Source organism: Sciurus carolinensis, chromosome X (genome assembly GCF_902686445.1).
Source record: "Sciurus carolinensis chromosome X, mSciCar1.2, whole genome shotgun sequence".
Classification (NCBI taxonomy): domain Eukaryota; kingdom Metazoa; phylum Chordata; class Mammalia; order Rodentia; family Sciuridae; genus Sciurus; species Sciurus carolinensis.
Window position 1 is genome coordinate 15,179,710 of NC_062232.1, and position 17,740 is coordinate 15,197,449.

The window sequence follows — 17,740 nt, forward strand, 5'->3', positions numbered from 1 at the left end:
CAAGATTTTTAGTTTAAAATATTAAAATTTTCATTTTCCAGAAAATATATTTTAAATAGTATAACCCAAAACTTAAGTCTCTTAAAAACAATTATGGTATTTTTGCTACACTAAAAACCCTCTTTAGACTTGAGAATTTAAAATGTTCTAAGCATCTACATTTGTAAATCTAATCATCTCTTGATTTGTATTTTCCTTTCTACTATTTCCTATGGCACAGGTTGATTAACAAGTTAATAATTTCAGGAAATACCCCCAAAGCAAGTAGCTGAACTGAAAAGACAAAATGTTCTCATTTGAAATGCATTTAGACAGTTTTTAAAATTAAAATATAGTCAAAAAAACCTGAATTCTAATAACATTTCTAGTACTGGTCTTATTAAATCTTCCAAGTTCCTCTGTTCCTCTCACCTTCCCACTGTATTCTCTACTGTTTTAGGATATTTCCATTGGTGTTCTTCCTTTGTGTTGTGCTTAATAGCTAAGGCAACCTAAAAAGCTGCAATTAAACCTTAATTTGCTATTGTCCATCCTTAAGACTCATCAAAAAAAATCAACACATGGCAAAACAACAAAATCCCAAACCAACAGATTCCCCTGCCCTCTAGAAGCTTATAATACAATAACAAAGTTTTTCTTCAACCAGAAACTAATGTCTTGGATAGCATACTATTGTTCATAAAGCACTTACCCAATTGTGTCATTTGCTCTAGCCTTCCTAAGGACACATTTAAAAATTCTGGAGAGGAAGATTACAGAGACAATGACTTCCCTTATTTAGCATCTCATTATCTTTTTTCACAAAAGTCCTCAAACAAGCCTTGCCAGTTCCAATACCCATCTAATCCACCTTAGAGATGGCAATCTGGGCAGCCAAAACTGAATCACCTGCCTTTTCCTATCAGCTAATTCAGGTCAAGCATGCCTAATCAGAAAATCTAAAATCCACAATGCTCCAAAATCTGGAACTTTTTGAGTGCTGACAAGACATGACACCATAAATTCCCATACCTGACCTCATGAGACAGGTCACAGTCAAAACACACTAAAACTACTGCATAAAATTACCTTCAGGCTCTGAGTATAAGGTGTATATAAAACATAAATGAATTTCATGTTTAGACTAGGGTCATACCCAAGGTACCTCATTATGTAAATGCAAATATTCCAAAATCCAAAAAAATCCTAAATCTGAACCACTTCTGTTCTCAAGGAATTTCAGATAAAGGATAAGCTAACCCTAACCCTGTACTATCAAATCAGGCTGGCAGTCAGGGCACAATTACCTCCTAGTCTACTTTCTCTCTTTCCCTTTTCAGAAGCACCCAGCTCAAAGTTCCTGGGTATGTTTTTTCTGCCTTCATTAAACTTTAACTATGAAATGTCTTTCACCTCATCTTCATGTGTCTAAAACACACAAATTTTCAAAGCCTGGCTCACATGTCAATTTCTGCATGAAGCCTTCCCTGAATCTCCTGGTCTAGTATCTCCTGTTCTGCTGCTCAGCTACACACCACCCCATGAATCACTCACTGTACTATGTATGGTATTGCCAACATCACCCTATTCATCTATAAAACCAAAGGAGAAAAACAAACTAATCTTATGCAGCCTATACTTTTGGAGTATCCCAAAAGGTTGTCTCAAATAGGATGGGTCCTCTAAAAATACACAGTGAATAAATAAATGCTGAATGAAAAATGATGTGACCACTCTGAAATGAATGTTTTAGCTAAGGAGATAACAGATGTTAACATTTTAGTTGAGGCCAATTTACTTTTGATTTTTAGCTTTCTTAGCTTACTTTTTATAATTTTTGCTTAATTCAGATTAATTTAAAATATTTAGTTCTTTTTAAAAATTTTTTTAGTTATAGATGGACATAGTACTTTATTTTATTTTTATGTGGTGCTGAGGCTCGAACCCAGTGCCTCACACGTGCTAAGCAAGCGCTCTAACATTGAGCTACAACCCCAGCCCCTAAAAGCTTAGTTCTTAAATAATATGAATATGCAAAAGTTCAGAGAATTATATAAGCCTCCAAGTGCCTTGTCAACTCAGCTTCCATAGCTATCAACACATGGTCAGTTCAAGCAGGATTGGAGAAACTGCAGGTTAACTGGGGCCAAAAGAGTATAGCCAGGTGACCTGCCCAATGTCACAGAGCTGCTCAGTGGCCCACAAGAAGACCAAAACCTGTGCACCAGAACCCCTAATAGAATGTTTACCTCCCTCTACTAAGTTCCCTGAAAGACACAAAGAGAAGCCAGAGTGAAACACAGGAATGAAGCTTGCCGTAGTGATGCACATCTGTAATCCCTGCAGCTCAGGAGGTTGAGGCAGGAGAGTTGAATTCAAAGCTAGCCTCAGCAACTTAGTGAGGCCATAAGCAACTCAGAGAGACCCTGTCTCTAAATAAACTTAAAGAAAAGCGCTGGGGATGTGGCTCAGTCGTTAAGCACTCCTGGGTTCAATCCCTGGTACATGCAAAAAAAGCAAAATAAAACAAAACAAAAAACAGGAATGAAAGGGAACTGTCTATCAATTAATTTCTTATTTTAAAATATATGAGAGGGCTGGGGCTGTAGCTCAGTGGCAGAACACTTGCCTAGCATGTGTAAGGTACTGGGTTTGATCTTCAGCACCACATAAACGTAAACAAATAAAATAAAGGCATTCTGTCCATCTACAACTATAAAAAATTTTAAAAATGTATATAAGAAATGTTAGAGGGGAAAAGCTTTAGATTTTTAATGCTACATAAGAGCAAATATTTCCACCTATAGCATATTTTGCCTCCAGCTGAACAGTGCCCATAATAGGTGAACTTGTGTGGTTAGATTACCTTCCTTCAACCCTAGCTATGGTTTTCACATTGTTCCCCACCTGTGCTGAATTCATTTCCTCAGAGTATCAGAATGCAGGTGTCCTCTGGGGCCTATCACCCACCTCATCTCATTTCAGAATGGGGAAAGATCTGATTGGGGTAGGGAGGTCCTCTTTGTATCTCTTCAGTGGTAAACAAAGGAAGAGATGCAAACGTGGTTGATGTACTCAGTTCACCATCAACTCTGGTAGTCAACCTTCCGTATCCCAGGTGTCTTGTACCAGCATCTCAGGTAATTAAAGGAGCCTTGGGTTCATCAGTAACAGCTTATTTTTCTCCAGAAACTAGAACTGCCTCCTCCTTTCCACTTTCTCCTCTCTCCTCCCTTCCACTTCCTTCTTACCCTAGCCAAGGGTCAGTCTCTCACCTATCTGACCCAACATTAAACCAACAACTCACTTCATCTGTCTTAAGACTTTCAGATGTATACAACAGTTCATCTTTTGGGTACACAATAATCTTAGTAGAAATGTTCATATTGTAATTCCCTAACATACATTCTGAAACATATACAATTATGACTCACATACCTTCTATCTTTGATAATGAAGTTTCTGACAGTGAGTCACTAGAATAGTCTCTGTTAATAGCTGTACTAACTACACAATGAACATTCAAGCAAGTGTCTACCTACTGCTGTTCTAGACACAAACTGGAATCTAGAAAAATCACTAGGTGGTACCTTTTAACCATACCAATAACTGAAAGAACAAATAATAGTATTTGATCAAAGTTAAGAAAACAAATGCACAAAATAACCATCTTAGTATTTTTAAAAAAGAGGAAAAACTCTCTCAATTTTAACCAACAGATAAAACTTTCTCTGTCCTCTATGATTATTTTAATCTTTCTTAACAAAGAAAAATCTAATTTATGTTAATAATTGAAAACATAATTCTATTAAGGGCATTAGCTACTTTTGTTTTATGTGGATACCTCTTCAGTCCCTACATAATTAAATCTAACCCACAAATCTTGTCTGCATTTCATTCATCAACAAATAATTATACTCAGAGAGAAAGCTTTTGTTGACTATAATGCTTTATCATACTGAAAAGACGCACATATTTGTTCAGTTAATTTATTATTCAGGCCTCTGAACAGAGAGGTTTTGCAGTCAAGACTCTATTACACAAGCCATCCTGCAGGCCCTGGGCAGGTATTCAAACATGCACTGCCAAGCCCCACTGATAGATGATGAGATTTCATATAATTATAGTTTATAAATTTAAAACAAAGTGCAGCAGCCTCCATTTTGGGAAGCTCATTTTTGTGATCCATGATGAAGATCAAGCTTCCACTTCTCATATCAAATTATAAAATTAAATGTACAGTATCTTATATGAGGTCCATAAAATAAAACTCTTCAAATTTGGTATTTCTAGTATTCTTCAAAAGTGCCACAATTTATTAATTCATTTTAAGCACATATAAATATATATGTGTGTATTTTAAAATATTTTCTCCAAGTACAGGAATGTAAAGAAAGTATGTGGAAGGAGGACTGCTATGTTTAACGGGAAGAAAAGGAACAGAAAATATTTTGCTTAAAAAATCAAGACCTTGCTGGGCATGGTGGGGCACACCTGTAATCCCAGTGGCTCAGGAGGCTGAAGCAGGAGGGTCGTGAGTTCAAAGCCAGCCTCAGCAAAAGCCAGGCGCTAAGCAATTCAGTGAGACCCTATCGCTAAATAAAAAATACAAAATAGGGCAGGCAAGTGCCCTCTCCCCACAAAAAAATCAAGACCTTGGGTTTACCTCCCTTCCCATACACATCCTACACTTTCCCTACCATTTTCTTGTTTTGTTTAAATACAAATAGGAGTCAACTGTGAATATGAATGTACCAAATCAACATGGTCCATCACATTTTCATTCACATACTGGTAGTGTATTAAGGTGATGAACAGATTTAGCCAACATAGCCAACTGCAGCATCTTATTATTCTCAGAATCCATAAATGGAGATAATATTCATAATGGAACAATACAGTATGTGAGCTTGCTTTAGACTATAACCTCTTACAACAGCAGTTTACTTTTTTTAAGAATCATTAAAAGTTAAAGTAAATGTCTTATAAATAAGCATCTTCTAGGTTATAACCTAATTTCCTCTACCTGGGAGAATCTAGTCAGTTAAGTCCAGTTGTTTTGAGATGGCAGCAGGAATGACACTAGGTTCTCTGCCTCTTGGAGTCATGGGAGGTTGTGAATTTGAATTCCAGTCACTCTGACATAGTTACTTCATCTCTCAGGGCCTCACTTTCCTACTCTATAAAATCAGAACCTTTTCACTCAAAAATTCTCTGAATGTCAGGTAACAGGGAACACAGGCTCTGAGAAACTTTGCAAAGATCGCTCTGAACTCCACCCAGCCTATCCCTGGAAAGGAAAACCTGGCAGCACAAATCCATGAAGAGAAACAACTCCTCAGAATGCCCTGCACCCAGGAAGCATCTGGAAATAAGATGTGGAAACATGTAGACATGAGATCACTTTTTTTTTTACCTTTTGAATATTAACTTTTATAGACAGAAACTAAGGGTTGACAAGAATAATGACCTACTCAACACAGAATTCAATTGTCCCCCAGTTTCCACTATACCACACAAAACATTGTATATCTTAACCATTTTTGTCATTACGAAAACCATGAAATATTTCAAGTACACTGAGAAACAGAAAAAATAAGATAATCAGCATAGCTGATCAAATTTTTTGTTTATGTTTATATTAATGCATTATAGTTTTACATAATTGTGTGGTTCATTTTGATATATTCAGGAATGCATATAACATAATTTGCTGTTTCAACCTCCTGCTGTCATCTTCCCGCTCCTCCTTCTTCCCCCTAACCCCTACCTGTACTCCATTGGTCTTTCTTCTATTTATTACTAATCACAAGATTCATCCTCATTACAGGGCTTTTGGGGAAAAATCCAAGCAATCCTTTCCACCACTTGATGAACTCTAAGCACACTATTAATACCATTTTTGAAGCTGCAAATAAAGGTGGCAGAAACATTCATTAAACATCATAAAGAAAAAAATGAAGATAATACCTGAAAGTATCTACTGTTTTCTTCACATCTACTTTAACTGTAAGTGATTTCTTCCTAATACTGACAGATGAGGGTTTCACATCGGGAAGTTTTTGACTCGCATCAGGTTGGTTACTGGAGGAGTTGCTCTCCTTCTTGCATTCCCCTTCTTTCTTTAATTTTTTCTTTCGTTTGTCATTGCAGGGCTTCAAATCAACCTCATTTTTATTTGAATGAGTATAGGCCACAGAGTCTTTCTTAGATGGTTTAAAAAGTTCTTTGACTTGCCCATCTTCAGTCTCTCTCCCTCTTCCAGCATTAAAACAATCAGACTCTCTACCTACAGGGCCTTTTTGAGAAGTGTGTTTTCTATCTTCTTCTTTCAAGTATTTCTGATTTCTCCCATCAGAAAAGTCCTGGTCACCTTCTGAGAGCTTATGATGCTTGTGGCGATAGTCATAGGACACTTTGGTTGCTGAACTGGTCTCTGGATATTCCCTCTCAGCATATCGGTGAGTTTGCGGTCCAAAGTTCCGCTGATCTTTCTTTTCTTGGTAAGGTGGAGGAAAATGCTCGGGCTTCCACTTTGGGTTCCTGGCAGGCTCTCTGTTTTCATACCTTGCCACGTCTTTAGGTCTTTTTGATGTGTGTCCATATTTTCTGAAATCACGATCCTCAGGATACCTGTGTTGACATAAAGCAGTTTACACTTGCACTACAGAGAAGAAAGTGAGAATTTATATGTGTAGAATGTTGGGCAGCATGGCTTTAAATGTAGAACGCAGTAGTAAACATAACCTATAATCCCACAAGCCTGCATAGAGGCACAAGGTAGTTAAAGAGGAAAATACCATCTTTTTAAAACATTCTAGCCTCAACATGATTTATTCTAAAAAGAAATAATTTCACTACTACCAGTAGACCACAATTATATTACAATGCTTTTTATCTTTTTAAACAATAGCTTTTCAAGGTGGTTATCTTCAACCATAAAGTAAACAGACTTTTTCACTTGAGACTTTATACCAAATTACCCAGGTTTAATGTTTTCCTATACCTCTTCTGAAAAGAGCTCCTTGTGTCAAAGTCTTCTGAGCCTCTTCTAGGTGACTGGGAATATTTTTCTTCTTGCATCCTCTGGTGCCTCAACTCATCTTCATGCCACTTTCCTTCAAATCTAAAGGAATCTGCTAGTGACCTTTGAGGTGGTTTCCCTCTTCTCCCACTTCCTCTAACTCTGCGGTCATCAGGAATATACCTTCCTTGCATTTTCTGGGGATAACAATTCCTCTCATGCTCTATGTAGGGTACACTCTCTGAGTATGTGGGCATATACTGAGATCTTCTGTTACCATCCCCTCTTCCAGGTGAATACACTCGGTGAGGATTATATGAGTAAAAGTTTTCTACAGAGTTTCTTATCTCAGGGGAAGGTGATCTATGTTCATAAGATCGGTAATATAGATTTCCACGAGGGGGAATCCTTTGTTTATTCTGTTCATGTTTCTCACTGTCCATTCTCCAAGCAACAGGTCTTTTCGGATATTTTCTATATTCACAGTCATAATGCCCATGAGAATATCTTTGCTTGTAGTATTCAAAATTTCTAGGTACTGGTGATAAAGACCTATGTAAACAAACACAGAAAAGTTTAGCCCATTTTAAGACAATAAACTGTTTGTCTTAATATGACCTACCTAAAACATTTGCCTTTCCTACAATTCCACTGCTTCTCCTACTCAAAATAAATTCATCAATTTGTTACATATATACATTCTGAATTGTACACTTGGGGGGTGGTCTGATAATAGTACTACCCAATTTGACAAGCACACTCTTTCCATCTGAACCAATATATTCCATATGCATGTCAAAATGGGCTGAGTATGCCCACCCTACTAAAGCAGGACCAGCTTCGGTATATGGCAAGATCCATTTGGAAGGCTGCTAATAACAAAGTACTGGGAAAAAAAAGATGCAGTGACTTTGAAGGGCTGATCAGCAAAAGTTTATATCAGAGTCAATGGCCAAGTAAGAAATAAGCAGAAGGAGCAAATTCACACAAACATGTACAAGAGTGTCTGAAGAACCAACACAGCCTCTGAAATTAAGTCACATTCTAAGATCCAATGATGCTACAATCCAAACTCAGACACATTATTGACCCCATAGTTTCTCCAATTGATTGTCTATTCTCTTTCCTAAAGCTGTATCAATAAGTAAGATACATATACTTAACAGGCAGCAGGGAGAGGGAACAGAAAAGAATCTTAAGACTTGAATCTTATGTTCAGTTTTGCCCTAAGTACTTCTACCACAGATAAGTTGCTTTTCTTTCCCACTCCTGCTCCCTTATAAATCAACTGGAAGATGTGATGTTCAAACAGCTTATAACTTTGGTGAAAGTGTGCTTTAATGCAGCTACAATGGTCTCCAGGGACAACACATGCCTTCTGTATCTACCTTCTCCAGTACCTCAGCCTTGCCAACATGAAGTCTTGTATTCCCACTGAGGAAGGCTCCTGTATCCAGGGAAACCAGTCTGGGTTTCCCAGCCTCAAAGATAAGAGAGAGGAGCACCACTATCTGGAACACGATAAAATTCAATTTTGTACCTGAGGACATTATCCAATCTGACCTGCCTCAATCTCTTCCCTGAATGTCTTCTAATCAATGAGGAAGTTACCTTGCAGCTTTTTTACCATCCTCTCTCAGAAGGTACCACAGAGTTGGAGCAACCATAAGTGACTTTTTCCTTTTAGTGACAAGTTCTGTGTTTTCCATACAATAAAGGAAGCAGATCTATCTTACTTGGGTACCTACTGGAACATATATACTAGACCTGGAAATTATTTCCCTCTGGAGTCACCAAGCTGGACATACCAGCATTATTTCACTGAAACAGAAACTCTGCCATCCAGTCGGCTATACCTCATCACAAGAGGTCTCTAAAGGTAGCCTGGAAGAGTCCATCTCTTTCACTACCAAGGAGAAAAGCTGGCAGTCAGAGGTAGCAGCCTTGCAGACTCAAGGAAATACTTAAAGTTTTACTTTAATCCTCATTTCACATTAAAAACTGCTTTGAGACTATATTTTATGTCATATTTTATTATATAGCACCCCTTTCTTTTGGAAGTTGCTGGAAAGGTTGTTATCATATTTGATTCTCCTAAAGGGACAAAAGAGAACTGGAGTCTGTTGGGAGCAACTTCTCTAGTCTCTTGAGTTCAGCAAAGCAAGGCAAGTCTTATGAGCAGAGGCACTGACAGCTTTTGTTTCAAGGCAAACAGCCTTGGAAATAGAGATAGAGACTCCCTCAGGGATAGCGGGCTGGTTTGTTTGCTGCCCAGAATAATAAAATAATCTCTCCTCTAAGGTAAAGGCAAACAGGGTATTCATAGGAGACTCAGGTTCCTCAATTGTGTCAAAATCCCATTGTTCGCAAAGACAATGGGTAATCCCACTGCTTAGCATCATCCACCCAGCCAGCTACTCTGCAGTGCTGGCCCTCAGGGGACCTAGAGGGTAAGCGGGTAGGGGGTATGATAGGAACTTAAAGCTCAAACTGCCTACTGTAGTATGAGTAATAAAGGCTTTTGTCTCTGACCCAGGAATGCTTTGTGGCAAGCTAACACATTAGACTGCAGGTAGAATAAAATATCAGACCCTTTATAGTTCTTGACAAAGAAACCTAAGAAGAAATCCAGAAATTGAGATGGCTAAGCTTCCCAGGGTCTCTTGTGTCCCTCACCAGAACCTAACACAAAAGGGTGAAACAAAACAACCTCTGTGATACCTTCCATGTCCAAATTCTTTGTTTCTTTACATTCCCTTTTCTTTCTGAAGCTCTTCCCCATTACAATTTGGTCTTGTGGATTACAAAATGAAAACTGTTGAAGAGCTGATTGATGAGTCACTGTATTGTCAAAATGAATAAGTACAGTGGCCAAGGTACATTAACATGAAAATCTCGGCTTGCCTCTTATGTTTGTAACTATGGTCCTTTTCAAAAGTCCTAAGACAAACTAATTGCATTTACAGCTCTATGCCTTTGCTTCTGTTCTCCCCCTTCACCTAAATACTTTATTCACTCTTTCTGTCTTTAGAAATTTTACCCATCCTTAAATGTCCAGCTAAAATTGTCATCTCTTTTTTGAAGACTTTCTTAGTTCCCTCCACAAACACAGAATTATTCCTTTCCTGTAGATCCAGAAGGCTTTGTCCCAATCAGTAGCACAGCACCATTCCTACTGTATCATAGCTGGCTATCATGTCAGTATCTGCAGTCAGCCTATGTGCCTGCTGAGGCCACAGAAGATGGAAGCCCCAGAACCTGGCTGTAGCAGGTATACAACAGAACCTGAACTGTTCGTCTATTTATATATATGTACTGTTGATAACTACCCACCAGAAAAGAGGAGAACTGAAATACTATTAGGCTCTTCAAAACTATTATTCTACCATGAAGAAGAAATTGGAACCTCTTTATTTTCTAATTTTACATTTCTTCAAACATACAGATTATGAAAAAATAAAATGAAATGCACATTGAAGAGTTCTGAACCACTCAAGAATTTTTAAAAATGTAACACTCTGAAAGATGTTTCTCACTCTCCCTTGCTGTGACCATTTTTATTATAAATTAAGTCTAGCTGCCAGTCATAATTAAACCATCAGCTCCTAGAATCTGGAAATACAACCTCTACCATGTTAAATCACCTACTGTGAATAACTAGGTCCCATGAGTTTATTAAAATAGATTTTAAACCAGTACTGGTGAATTTCAAAGTCATAGCACATCCCAGCTCCAAGCTTACTCTGCTGAACTAAGAACTGCTCACCTGTGTTTCCACCTGGGGGATCTAGATCGTGACCGTGCCATCCTTTGACACGTGAGCCACTATCCACTTTTTACACTGCAAAGAAACACAATATTAGCAAGTTTATAGAGAGAACCTGCAATCTGCTCTAAAACATGGTGAATGCCACCACGAGAAAGTTACTTAAACCCTCTGCACCTCTCTTTTCCCACCTGTAAAATAGGGATGATAATAATAGCACCCACCTTATTAGAATGCTGTCAGGATAAAATGAATAAAATCAGGGATCAGCAAACTTTCTGTAAAGCACCACATCGTGACTATTTTAGACTTTGTAGGCAATTTAAGTTCTCTGTTAAATTTGTTCTCTTTAAAAAAAAGTGATTCCTTAAAAATGCAAAACCATGTCTAGACCACTTTGAGATGTGCTGTAAGTATAAAAAACACATCCAATTTCAATGACTTGGTTAAAAAATGTGTAGTATATCATTAATATATCTTAATACTGATTAAATGTCAAAATTATTATTAGGGTATATTGGGTTAAATAGGCTATATTGTTAAAATTAGTTTAAAAAATAAAAATGTAAAAATGATTTTTAGCTCAAAGGTCAAAAGCAAATAGGCCTGGCAGACCAAATTCACTGTAATTTGATAACCCCTGAGTTAAATCATAAAGAGAGCTTATTAGGGTCTTGCACATAGCAACTGCTAAATAAGTATTCCAAAAAGAGGGAAAAAATAACCCAGAATTCCTCTATCTGAATATAACCATTCATTACTACCTTTCTGTCATTTGCCATGTACATAAATACTTCATATAATCACAGCCAAAATGTTTACAGATACAAAATATATCCTGTTTTTAAAATGCTAGATTACAAGAATTGCAATTCTTAATTAAAATACTCAATTGCTGCCTAATTTTCCACCAGATAAATATACATACCCAAAACTTAATTAAGCATTATTAGATATTTAGTTTATTTTGATTTTTTTCCTATGATGTTTCTTCTTCTTCTTTTTTGGGGGTGGGTGCTGGGGTCTGAACCCAGGGCTGCGCACATGCTAAGCATGAGCACTACCACTAAGCTATACTCCCAACCCAAATAAGTACATTTTAAAAGTCACTTTGAAACTGGATTATTCAAGCAATCTTCAGTATTTAAGAGAAAATGATCACTTCAGGAACTGAATTTTGAAAATACATCATTAGGGTATAATTTTCTAAACTAGCCATTATTTACATCTCAATTCTGATATTATAATTAAGTAGTTCCCAACTCAGTGGCTCCAAAGCCCTAGAAGCTTTCAAAATTGTTGCCATGCATCCATGAATAATCATATATCCACCGTGCAAAGAATACAGAATGAGTAGCTATATGTCTCCTATATTATTTACCTCTATGTTGTAAATTTCTGAAGATACTGGGGTGATTATTAAAATATAAATAAGCTGTCACTCTAGTTTTTCCACCAATACCAAAGTATAACTGTTACTGTGTAGACATCAGTTAAAAAGGGTGTGGGGCACAGGGTAAACAGAAAATACTGCTGATAATGGTGAAAAAACAAAATGTGGGGATGTTGAATTGAATTTTATTTCCATTTTATTTTATTAACAAAATAATCTATTAAGAGAGAATTACAATGACGAAAAGTCAACCCATTTGAAGTACACAATTCAGTGGTTTTTAGTGTTATTCACAAGGATGTACAACCATTAACACAGTCTAATTTTAGAACAATCATCCCCATAAAAGAAACCCATTAGCAGGAACTTTCCACTCCTCTCTCAACGTGGCCCCTGTCAAACTCTAATCTACTTTCTATTTCTATGGATTTGCCTATTCTGGATATTTCACATAAACAGAATCATACAATATGTGGTCTTTTGTGATTGGCTTCTTTTACTTGGCATGTTTTCAAGGTTCACCATGTTATGGCATCTATTAGTACTTCATTTCTTTTTATGGTTGAATAATATTCTACTGTATGGGAACACCACATTTTGTTCATTCATTCACCCCTCATTTTACATTTGGATTGTTTCCACCTTTTGGCTATTTTGGTTTCTTTTGTTTGTAATTTCCACAACCGCAGAGTACAGGGGACTTGAACCCGGGCCTCCAGTTTGAGAGGCAGGCACTCTACGAGATGGGCTATTTGGCCTGCACTGGCCACCTTTTGGCTATTTTGAATGATGCTTACATAAATACTTCTGTACAGGTTTTTGTGTGGACATATATTTTCATTCTCTATATATCTAGGAGTGGAATTGCCTGGTTATATGATAAATTTGTTTTTAACTTTTTCAGGAAATACCATAGTTTTCCAAAGTAGCTGTGCCATTTTACTTTCCCACCAGCAGTTATGAGGTTTCCAATATTTCTATATCCTCATCAACTTTTATTATCTTTTTTTTATTACAGTCATCTGTGTTAGTCCATTCTCCATCACTATAATAAGACCTGAGATAATTAACTTATAAACCAAACAGGTTTATTTTGGCTCATATTTTGGGGGTTTCCTATCCAAGACTGGGTGAACCCATTGCTTTGGGCCTCTGGTGGACATGATGTATAGCAAGAACAGGGAGCACATGTTGGAGCAAACTATTTATCTTATGGCCAGGAAGCAAGAGGTACCACAATGCCCTTCCAAGACACAACCCAAAAGACCTAAGGAGCTCCCACTAGGCCCCAACTCCTAAAGGTTCCACTAAAGTATAATAAAGAGTGCCACCCTAGAGACCAAGGCACTACCACTGCTATTATAATTAAGTAGTCCCCAACTCAGTGGAGACACTAATACATGGACCTTTGGGGGACACTAATCCAAACCAGAGTGTGTATGACATGGTATCTCAGTGGTTATTTTTCTTTTTTATAAATCTGAAAAACTTATCACCAGGATTCACATTTCTGAATATCTTTTTAAAAAATATTTTTAAAATGTGTTCTAATTAGTTATACAATATAGTAGAATGCATTTTGACACACACATAAATGGAGTAAAACTTTTCATTCATCTGGTTGTACACGATGTAGTGTTACACAGGTCATATAATCATATATGCACACAGGGTAATAATGTCTGATTCATTCTACTATCATTCTGACCCCCACAACCCCTTCCCTCCCTTCACTCCCCTCTGTCTAGTCCAAAATAACTTCTATTCTCTCTACCCCCATTGTGAATTAGTATCTGCATATCAGAGAAAACATTTGGCCCTTGGTTCTTTGGGATTGGCTTATTTCACTTAGCATAATATTCTCCAGTTCCGGGGCTGGGGATATAGCTCAATTGGTAGAGTACTTGCCTCACAAGCACAAGGCCCTGGATTCAATCCCCAGCACCGCAAAAAAAAAAAATATTCTCCAGTTCCATCCATTTACCAGCAAATGCCATAATTTCATTTTTATTTAAGGCTGAGTAATATTCCATTGTGCATATACACATTTTCTTTATCCATTCATCTGTTGAAGGGCACCTAGGTTGGTTCCATAGTTTAGGTATTGTGAGTTGAGCTGCTATAAACATTGATGTGGCTGTGTCACTATAGTAAGCGGATTTTAAGTCCTTTGCATATAGGCCAAGGAGTGGGGTAGCTGGGTCAAATGGTGGTTCCATTCCTAGTTTTCTGAGGAATCTCCATACTGCTTTCCACAGTGGTTGCACCAATTTGTAGTCCCACCAGCAATGTATGAGTGTATCTTTTCCCCCATATCCTTGACAACATTTATTGTTGCTTGCATTCTTTCTAGATTTGCCATTCTGATTGGAGTGAGATGGAATCTCAATGTGGTTTTGATTTGCATGTCCCTAATGTCTGATGGAGGGTAACCTTGAGACATGTAAGAAACTGTGAAACTAATCATACATCCTTTCCTTTGATCTAGTCATTTCAGTTACACTTCCATCTAATTGCTTTCTACCTTTCTCCCCTCACCTTATGGGACTCTTTTCCTCCAGGCACTCCACTAGTCTATCACACCACATTACTTGCTTTTCCTGATCAGGCATGCTGTTCCTACCACAGAGATAGCCTTGCCTCAGTCTGTCTAACAAATCCCTATCCTTTCAGGACTACTTGACCATCATATTCCCTGGGCTTCCCTTGGTCCCCTGCACCTCCACATAGTTTCTTTTGCCTTGGGAATTCTGGGTTTGTTCTGTAATTATTTTAACACATTATATTTATTTACACAATTTTACTTATTTCACTAGGCAAAAGACTCCAAATAGCACATCACAGAATACAAAACTCAAATAACCCATGAATGTATGAGATGGACAATCTCATTAGTAAATGGGAAAATGCCAATTAAGATCATAGCCACAGGGCTGGAGATGTGGTTCAGTGGTAGAGCACTTGCCTGGCATGTGTGAGGCCCTGGGTTTGATCCTCAGCATCACATATAAATAAGTAAATAAATAAATAAAATTAAAAAGAGCCATTGACAAGTAAAAAAAAAAACATTAAAATACAGATCATAGCCACAATGGGGGCTAGGGTTGGGGCTCAGCGAAAGAACACTTGCCTAGCATGTGTGAGGTACTGGGTCTGACCCTTAGCACCATATAAAAATAAATAAAGGTATTAGGAAAAAAAAAAGATCATAGCCATTTTATGCCTGTCAGATTGACCAAAATACTTCTAAGTTGTTTTTCTGAAGTGTCGGCAAGGATATAAAACAACAGGAACTCTCGTATACTTCCAGGACAAATATATACAAGTATAACGAGTTTGGAAGCAGTATGATAATATCCAATAAAGTTGAACATGCCTATACCCCACAACTCAGCAATTCCACACAGTAATAAATAAATAGTATGCACTGAAATTACCCAGAGGGTTAATTAAAACACAGATTTCTTAGCCCTACCCCTACGAGAGTAGGCCTAAGCATGGGTCACAATTCCAGCAACTTCCCAGGTGATGTGGATGTAGCTGGTTCAGAGACTACAGAACCATTGGTTTGTGGGCAAAAGTGAAGATCACTTAGGAATAATGTTTACAAGTCATATTTACTGCATGTTGATAAAAGAAGGATTCCTAAGAATATTTCCTTTGGGATAATATTAAAATTAGCTTTATGAAATTCAAACTACTTGAAAATGGGTAATTTTGGGTATAAGTTATACCTCACAGCTGTAAAAAATAGTTTTGGGGTGATGAAACTGTTCTAAAATTAGATCACATATTATGGAGATGGTTGTACAACTCTGCAAAAACACCAAAAATCATTTGATTACATACTTTAAACCAGTATATCTCAATAAAGGTATTTTAAAAATATTAACTTTGCGATTACTTAGTACACATCAGTTGTAACAAAAAGTTCTAGTTCTGGAGATTAATGGATAAGAGAAATGGATTAATTTAAAGGCACAACCTGAACCAAGAATAATTTTTACATTCTTAAAGGAAAGAAGATGATGAAGATGAAGACAAAGAAGCAGCAGCAATAGAAATTTTATGTGGCTCACAAAACAAAGTATTGATTATTTGGCCCTTTAGAGAAAGTTTACTGATCCCTGATTTAAATTTAACTTACTTGTTAGCAGCAAATTTAATCAAAGGGACTAGAGCTTTAAGAGTAAAGAAAATAGCAGGATTTGAGACCAGGAAGAAGATGTCAATAACTAAAGGTAAATTAGATGATATTGCTACTTCAGATAAAGAGTCAGGAGCAGCGAAGGAAACTACGTGCCCCTGAAAGTAGAAAAGATATGCTGGGAGTCATACACTCCAGGAGGATACTGAAGAGGATGCAGGTGCTAAAAGAAGCCACCAACCTTACGAGGGGGATACTGGACACACCCCCTTGCCCAGGTGAAGGACCCAGCTCCATCAATTCACTTCCTCCCACAACATCCCTTCCCTTCTCCATGACATCCTTTCTATCATCACACAACCTTGCACAATTCTCCCATCTCTATGGAACCATACCCCCTGGGGCTATCACCCTATCTCTCCCTTGACAACCAAATTCTTCAAAAGGACTTCCTGTTAGTCATTATTTCCAATCTTTCCTATCCCCTTCTTGCTGGCCTCTTCACCAACCTGGCTTCCATCCCATCATGGAAGCAAATTTCTCTAGCCAAGATCACTAATGAAATCCATGTTGCCAATGCCAATAGGTAATTCTCCTTCCCCTCCTCCTCCTCAACTTACCAAAGGCACTGGACATACTTTCCTTCTGGAAATAATTTCTGTACTTGGATTCCAATATACTACATTTTCCTGGTTTTCCTCCTACCTCCACAAGAATCCCTTCTGTCTCTTATTCCAGATTCTCCTCGTGTTCACCGCTCACCACCCCGATCCTTCATAATGAACCCAATGTCCTTCTGACTGACTGACTTCAGTCTTTGACCTTCTTAGTCTACACTCTCTCCCCAGTCTACACTCATTCAGTCCCATGGTTTTAAATACTCTATAAACTAGCAACCTCTAGGTTTGTATCTCCAACCCTCACCTATCCTCTGCACTTGTCTTGCAACAGCCCACTGGATGCCGTAAGCATATTCAAGAGCAAACTACTGACTTCCCTCCAGAATCTTCTCCTACAGTCTATTCCATCTCAGCAAATGGCAGCTCCATCCTTCTAGTTTTCAACAAAGAAGAAACACAAATGTCCAATAAATATATAAAAAGATACTCAACCCTACTAAGAATCCAGTAAATAAAATCGAAATAACAAGATATTACCTCATAGGCATGAGATTTACAAAAATGTTCAAGTCTGATGGCACCTATGTGTTGACAAGCAGAAAGAAAATTTCTCACCTAAGGAAAATTCCTCTCAAAAATAAACATGACTGCTTGCTTTGGTAGCACATATACTAAAACTGGAACAATACAGAGAAGATTAGCATGGCCCCTGTGCAAGGATGACAAGCAAATTCATGAAGCATTCCATATTTTTCATCTCACTCATAGGTTTATACCCAAAGGACTTAAAATCAGCATACTAACACAGCCA

The 17,740-nt window shown here is 37.6% G+C and overlaps 1 protein-coding gene and 1 non-coding gene across 10 annotated transcripts in view; one reads left to right on the forward strand and one right to left on the reverse strand.

Annotated features, from left to right (window-relative positions):
• Bclaf3 (BCLAF1 and THRAP3 family member 3) overlaps window positions 1-17,740 on the reverse strand; it is a 62,898-nt gene that overhangs the window by 33,705 nt on the left and 11,453 nt on the right. For 8 of the 9 annotated variants that reach the window (XM_047535796.1, XM_047535791.1, XM_047535792.1 and 5 more), the window contains exons 2-4: window positions 10,770-10,844; window positions 6,986-7,555; window positions 5,950-6,612 (exon numbers count right to left, since the gene is read on the reverse strand). In XM_047535796.1, coding sequence (XP_047391752.1) covers window positions 5,950-6,612; window positions 6,986-7,555; window positions 10,770-10,810 — 1,274 coding nt within the window. In that variant the 5' untranslated portion in view covers window positions 10,811-10,844. Of the gene's footprint in view, window positions 1-5,949; window positions 6,613-6,985; window positions 7,556-10,769; window positions 10,845-10,993; window positions 11,006-17,740 lie in introns of those variants that run through there. The other variant, XM_047535790.1, reaches the window with a different exon arrangement.
• Window positions 17,581-17,683, forward strand: LOC124972784 (U6 spliceosomal RNA). Its single transcript, XR_007106558.1, has one exon. It is a non-coding gene; the product is annotated as a U6 spliceosomal RNA (small nuclear RNA).